This window comes from Necator americanus, chromosome IV, assembly GCF_031761385.1.
Source record: "Necator americanus strain Aroian chromosome IV, whole genome shotgun sequence".
In the NCBI taxonomy this organism is placed as follows: Eukaryota; Metazoa; Nematoda; class Chromadorea; order Rhabditida; family Ancylostomatidae; genus Necator; species Necator americanus.
In genome coordinates, this window is record NC_087374.1 from 13,176,269 (window position 1) to 13,183,660 (window position 7,392).

Below are 7,392 nucleotides of genomic sequence, written 5' to 3' on the forward strand. Positions count from 1 at the left end.
AGATCACAGTTTTCATCTCTGGTGCTAAGCGAGAGCCAACTTTTTCGAAGGGTAAAAAAATTTAATTGGCTTCTATTTTTCGGCTAATCCCTAAACCTTGTCGTCTTCACAAATAACCAATCCATAGTCGACTATAATAACATTACTTCTTTATTTTTTGTAAAAACATATAAGGATGGTGTCTAATTAAGACCTCTGTTTCTTTTTCACCTCTTTAAATGATGCTCCTGAGGTTCTTTTTTTTGAAACATTCTTCCGTGCCATCCATATTTCATAAATGGGAAATGTAAACAATGTGGTGAAAACTTTTTATCATGATGAATATCATGAAGAAAGCTCAATCCACTGCTTTTAGGAACTACGGTTTCTCCAACTTCGACCTCTTGACCAAAATGAACCAAAATGAAATCTTCGGTAGAAAAAATCTGATTTCTACTGTGACAGCGCGTTTTCAGATTTTTATTTCCTTGAAAGAAGTAATTCAATGAAAAATAAAATAGGCTAGATTCCTAAAGCGATGCTTGAATCTTGCACGTGCATCGTGAGCATCCATGTAGGTTCCTCGACAAAATCCTCATGCTCATCCATGAGAATTTGCAGATACAATTGCAAGAATTTGCAAGCAGAACATTCAGAATTATCAAGCCTGCAACAAAACATTCCAGCTGGCTGCTCTTCCCCAGTGAGGTGGATTAGCGTGCGGTTGCTTTCCACGCCTGACATTCATGAAATAATGCGTTGTTATCCACCAATTATAAATGATGATCGCATCTTCGGTGGTCTAATTAACTCATTACGCGACTTTCGTATCCTCCTCTGCTTTTCTGCTTTCGCTATTTCCCCAATGTTTTGTTTATGAGATCCGAACATGAAAATATGACAATTCTCGAGCAGCAACTGAACCAACCTTGCAGGTAATGCGCTTGTGGCTGAACACACTGCTCGCGGCGATGCTCCTTGTCATCGTCACTGCACTAGAGCCTTTCGAAGATGAATTTCTGAAAGAAAGACCAACAAGAGTAAGTGTGGTGAGAGATGAACTGAAAAACACACTGAAATGACAGACAAAGAGATTGATGTAGTTACAATTAGTTTAGGAAAAAAATTGGAAAGAGGAACTTCTTTCAATCCTTCTTGACTTGCAATTTACAGAAGAGAAGAAAACATTATAGTAAAGATTTTTAGATTTATAGTTGTGCGGTTGATTTTGTTAATACGACTTCGAAACCACCAGTAACTGTGGTGCTGATTTTTCTTCATAGAAAACTACTCGCCTAATATTAAAGAGTTACCGTGAAGTCAAGAAGACAAAATTGCTGAAGTGGACTTTTAATAATTTCTTGGTCTTTCACTTCAACCAGTTTGGAATTCAAGCAAACATCCGGTGTAAGGATTTTTATAGGAGGAGCCAAATGAGCATCAAATAACTAAGAAAGTCTTTCTGTTCATAGTCAGTCTTGCTTTCAAATTCGAGAGCACAAATTTCGAACCGATAAACTTCCCGTAATATTTGCTTTACCTTCAGGCGTTCCCATTCTTATTACGTATCACACCATTGATTGGTTATGACAGAAGGTACGGGTCTAAAGTTGACAAGGTCCCGCTGTCGACAGAGCAAATCGACAGCACGGATGGCGTGATTGCACGAATGCGGAGAGATGGACATATGTTGAAAAGTTGGTCAATTTTCTAAAACAAAAAAAAACATGGAATTACAAGACAGTGTTTGAGGGGATTTTCAGTGTTAAAGTATTATAAAGGAAGAGTTCGGATTGTACTCAATCCGAAAAACTTCATGAAAATGGTTCAAAATTCATAATTCTTCCGATCAGAGGAGAAAGGCACTCAGGGACATTACTTTTCGCGATGAAGCAACTTTATATACAGATGTGATGAGCAAGGAAAGCAAAACGTGTGCAAAGCGTAGTCGGTAAGAAGTTAGAATAAAAATAGAATAGAAGAATGCACGGTCGGCGGTTCGAAATCACCCTAAAGCCAGCCTTCCTTTTCAACGCTCCTGGGACGAGAAATTGGTGTCAGACTTGTCTGGGAGGATAAAAATGACTTCATGCACCGGATAGCTCCTGTAAGACATTGCCGAGCTAGACGTTTTCTCCCATTTTCCCCGCAGTCGCATCACGGTATTCACGTGGTACGGAAACCTTAGGGAAGACCTAGAGTTCGATTTGAAGACTAGGGAAACAGTGTTCATTCATCCTCCCCTCGTCGTCCCAAAAAACGGCGTGGAAATCGTTTCATCATCTACGAGGTACGTTAGAACATGCACCATTTTACACGCTCTGGTGCCATCGGTCTATTCATGGGTTTTACTTGAGTAGATTAGTAGGTGAGAAGACATCACTTACCTTCGGCGCAGCAGAAGGGCAGAAGGGTTCCAACTTCCCTTAAAGAAAAGAACGCTGTCTTCCATTTTTTACGACTATTGGATGATGAGAGGAGCCACGCTCGTTTCCGTAATCTAAAAGCGAAACTCTACGTTTTCATTGCGGTTTCCGTACCACATCATGTGCCATTGGTGACGCTGCCTTGAACCAACTTCGGCCACTTTATTCTTCATCCTCACTTTTCTTGGTTCACCAATGATATAACAGGTTGTTTCAACGTGTAAACTGATGTCATTGAGCCTTTTTTCCTCCGATTCACAACGTAGCTTTCTTTCTTGTCACTGCGTTTTTGCAGAGTACGTTTTCTTTTCATACTTACTAAAAGAAAGAACTTAACATTGGAAATTTGTTTGACGGTTGCATAGAAACATTCCTTGCTGTAACAGAAAGTAATCTTTTACGAGTTGTTTCCTAAACTGTTAGGCAAAAGACGAAATGTTAAGACGAAGTGGTCCAAAAAAATACATTCAGTTTTACCCTTTACAATTACAACTTACCGACGACAATTATTCGAGCATTAATATGATAAAGGCGGCATATCACAGGAATTGACGATGTTTCGATCTCTGTGGGGCAACATAGAGTTCAGGATGTAGATTACGAATATAAGGGAGGGGGGCACAGCTCGATTCCCGCTAATCGCCCTGAAAAACGCCGTGGGCAAGAGACTTACTCGCTACGAGGTAAGTTAGAACGCGTCACCCCTGTACACCTTCCATTCTTCCCAGTAGCCTGTACACTGCTCATACTTGAATAGACTAACAGTGAGATGACATTGATCTTCGAACGCTCACTCGTGGACGCGCCGCGTACACATTGGATGTAGCGTTTCCACGTAACTCGCGGAAACAAACGCCGCTTCTCCGGATGAGAATTGATCGTGGCCACGCCCACATCCTTAATCTAGAACCTGAACTCTTCATTGTCCGACAGCGATTCATCGTCAATTCCATGATATGCTGCCTTTAAAGTGTTTTAACAAGTTGCAGAAAAAGAACTTCTTCCGCACTTATCAAAACTGCACATTTTGTTGTCTTTACTTCAGATTAGACAGCTTCAGATTAATTATGTTACTTTTCAGAATGTGATTTTCATGCGATCGTAGACCTATAGAGCCTAAATAAGCATTTTTAGGATACACGTGTCGCTTCAAGTTCTGTCGAATATTCGATGAATAATTTCGCTCGTGACCGATACAACCATAGCAAAGCAACGTCAACATCTTCGTATCTAATAGTTCCTGATCCAATCACAAAAGAATGGTTGTTGGCTGTAAATAAATTTCGTTAGTATTTCAAAACAACTCCGTAAAATTCTACGAATATACGTGTTAGCATTAATACAGGAATGACAGTTGAGTTAAAATAGAGAACCGGGTGTGTCTACCGACTACTTCAGAAAGGTCTGAAAATGAATGAGACCTCTGCGATTTTAGAACAAAGACAAAATAGCGTTGTTGAGGTCTTCCTCAAATTTTCATCTACGAATTACAATCCACTCATTGCTTTCGTAGATGTTGACATTATAGAATTTCGTTCGAAGAGTCACAGAAATGTTGAGAACCGACTAGTGCAGAATACAATACACAATACAATATATCAGACAAAATTCACGATAAAAATTTTTCCCTGAGCTATTATATGGTTTATCCAGTTGAACACAATCGGCTCCGATCATAGACTCTTCACAAGCGGCATTCTTCTTTGGAAAATTAGTAAGTTTGATATCGAAAGAATATAGTGATCATCAGAATGGTCGCCATAGTGAAAGGATTTGTCGGTACATAAAATAAGCAGTATTACTGTATCTGATATAGTACATACAATTGCCGTCATTCTGCAGAGTTGACCTTATTGTGCAATGACTTCAAAGAAGAAAAAAGTGTGCCAGTTGACGGTGACAGTTGAAAAATTGAAGGAAATCACGGTTGCGTAGACCTGTTTCGTACTGGAGCCGGAGTAGGCTACACTAAAGCGTACGAGCATAGCAGAGCTCTGCTCGTCGGATTGCTCCTGAAATCTACATAAGCTGAAATGTGTGAAAACACTCTATTCCCCCTAACTATCGAGAAAAGTGGCGTAAGAACTTTGTTGTACCGAATCCTGTTGTACGGGGCAACTAACAACGTCCTTTGGTGTCGCATTGGGAGAGAGAGAGGGAAAGCTTTATCGACGTTAAGCAACGTAAGAATTACATACCAGTATTGTACACTCCAGAAACCAATAACGCAGTTGTTAGCTGCTAATCAGTTATCAGATCCAGGGAAATTGAATACAGTTTCTTCTTTCGAGAACAACAGAGGCTATTGTAAATATTATGCATACTCAATTGCAGATCCGGAAATGGAGGTCGAGTAATTGGGAATACGAACAAGAGATAATGACGAGATTAAAGTTGACAATGATAACAACTTGAATAACATTAAAACAATGTCCAAAATGTACAGCCATCTAAAATTGTAGACGAGATACTTTTTCATTCATCTAACGAAACTGCCTAAATGACTAGTATATACAGGAGATGGATCGACATACGCTTGAAAGGCTATGAAGGATATCCACCCGCCAGCCAGCATCTCTTCGTGATTCGATTCCACGCCGAACAGCAAATGGCCGCTCCACCGCGAAAAGAATGAGGATGCGACTCGAGGATGACCCAAACCCGCTTCCGATAGCGCTTTCTGAATTTGTCGGACCACGTTGTCCTTTGATGGGGATCTTCCATTCTTGCTTCTGAAATTAAAGTCGGATACTTTGAAAGGTGAGCAAGCATCGCACTATGAATCGCATAGTTCTTGCGAGCTGTAATTCCACCGCAATGCCAGCGTTTTCCCGTGTCCGATTTGATCGGCTTTAGATTTTTTGATGAATAACCACCAAACTGAGTATCCATGATAAAGCAGATCCGAGAAACGTAGGGGACGGAGTTCACTAATCCGAAGAAAGACAGAAAACGCCAACAAGATTAATGTTGCTGCCTTTAAAACCGCCATCGAACCATCCCGTAAAGCCCATTGTATAACTTGTTCGACGTCCTTTTCTGTAGCCTTTGTCCTGTTGCGAGTGGGTGGTCCCCGTTTTTTAGCCACTCCAGTAACGGAACCAAAGAAGTGCGTTAGTGCAGCTACATGATATCCTATTGATCTAGTCATTTCTTTATCGATGAGATTCGCTAAGAAAACGTTCCTGAGTTTCTGAAGCGCTGAAAGCGGGATTTTGAATCGGCTGACAAACTTCAGGAAGTTTTTCTTGACACTTCTATAAATACGTAGCGTTCCTGGCGCTACTGATCGGTCGATACAGGAATCGATCACTCTGCCCGTAGATTGCAAGCCTAAACGTGAGGCCATAATCGCTCTATCTTCTGCTCTTCTCCTTCGGTGATCAAGGAGAAAGACTGAAAAAGATTCTATGTCCTTGCATCTTAGCAAGTATTACACTCTTTTTCTTGTAATTCCACTCGTAAAAATTGGGATGGTGGGTGGGGCACTTGCAGTCGATAAGCCGTAATGGTTATTGGTACCTGTGATCCTTGATCACGCCTTATATTTCGTAATACTGTCCCACCCCCGAACAGAGAACAAAAAAAGAGCACTATTACGAAATCACCTTATGTCCCATTGACCTATTCCGTGATATACCCTCAGGCACACTAAAGAACACTCAAATAACCTATGGCTACGAAACATTCCCTGTCATGGGCATGTTTCGTAATCAATACAATACGAAATTCAAAACTTCCGCGTCAGACCTACATTTGGAACACATTCAAACTTGATTTTACACCTACACTCCTTCAATACCGTCTCAATTTGAAGACTTTACTCGAGGCATGGGTTTTCCACCTAATTTCCCCAACAATCAGCAAAAAAAGGATTAGGTTCTACGACAGATCACGCAAACTGTTAGCTAATATTTAAGCGGCCACTTGCATGCTGTTTGTAATTTCTGAAAAAAACGCATGTTGTCAACTTGAGGCAAACGTGCCTATGAAATAGATATGCGCAGGACTACATAGGGTGAAACGTAACAAATACAGTTGTTACGGTCATGAAATGGTTCACAATGTCTCATTTACTTTTTGTCAAATCTACATGTAGTTATTGCGTGATACTACTGTTCCGCGACACACCAATGCAATGCCCTGCGACCCGTCCTAACAAAGTTTATCGCTTCTTGGCGCCGTCACATTGAAGCAACGGTGTGGGACCCTTCTGCATTTTAGTGGTCGGTGGTATCTCAAGCATGGGGAGTCCTTGGCGTCGTCTTTTATCTTGCATCGCCTCGACCGACTTTATCGATGTCGACTTTATCAATGGAGCTCCTATCATCTATTCACATTTATCTATTTTTGATTTTGGAGAAAATTAAACGCTTAAACAACGCTCCAAAACACAATGAAAATATGACATCCCGTCCGATCTCCCCACTTAATCAACACGCGACTTAGAGTAGGGTCAAAACGACATTAAACGTTGTGTACGTACACGGCTTCTCTCGAGGGGGTGCGGTGTAGCGGTTAGAAGCGTGGTAAAACCCTTGCTGGCACCACCCATCGCTGCAGTTCGCAATGGTCCCACCTCGATTCCAACTCCTGCCTCCACCGCGCCGTTTCGTACGCAAATGCACCGCAGCTACACTCGTGGTTCGTGTCGTTTTCATCCGACTTAATTAACTTCAACTTCGCAGACGATATTTCCCTGCAACGTTCAGTTTCACGAGATTTTGGGCTTACCTGCCACTTAGAATTTGCGGAACACATCTAAAACTGCTGAGATATTTGACTACGGATATCGGCATGTCGTGAAAAACGCTTTGAGGCAACTGTAAAAATTATTGATTTTGACCTACTTTTGTTTCTGAGATAATCTGTTTTCATCCAAGAAATCTGCAGAAATTCTTTCGTAATTTGCTATTTATTGCGCGTTTTAAGACGTGCTTCCCCAAACTAGTATCTGCCTTCGAGAAATGGTGTATCCAGCACAAGA

General features: G+C 41.1%; 1 protein-coding gene across 1 annotated transcript; it reads left to right on the forward strand.

The window, feature by feature from the left end:
- Positions 1 to 917: 917 nt before the first annotated feature.
- Positions 918 to 3,583, forward strand: RB195_001136 (uncharacterized protein; the record flags this gene model as incomplete). Its single annotated transcript, XM_064197776.1, has 3 exons — positions 918 to 1,019; positions 1,526 to 1,676; positions 3,540 to 3,583. 3 exons carry the CDS (start codon positions 918 to 920, stop codon positions 3,581 to 3,583), a joined length of 297 nt encoding a protein of 98 aa, XP_064053657.1.
- Between the last annotated feature and the right edge of the window lie 3,809 nt (positions 3,584 to 7,392).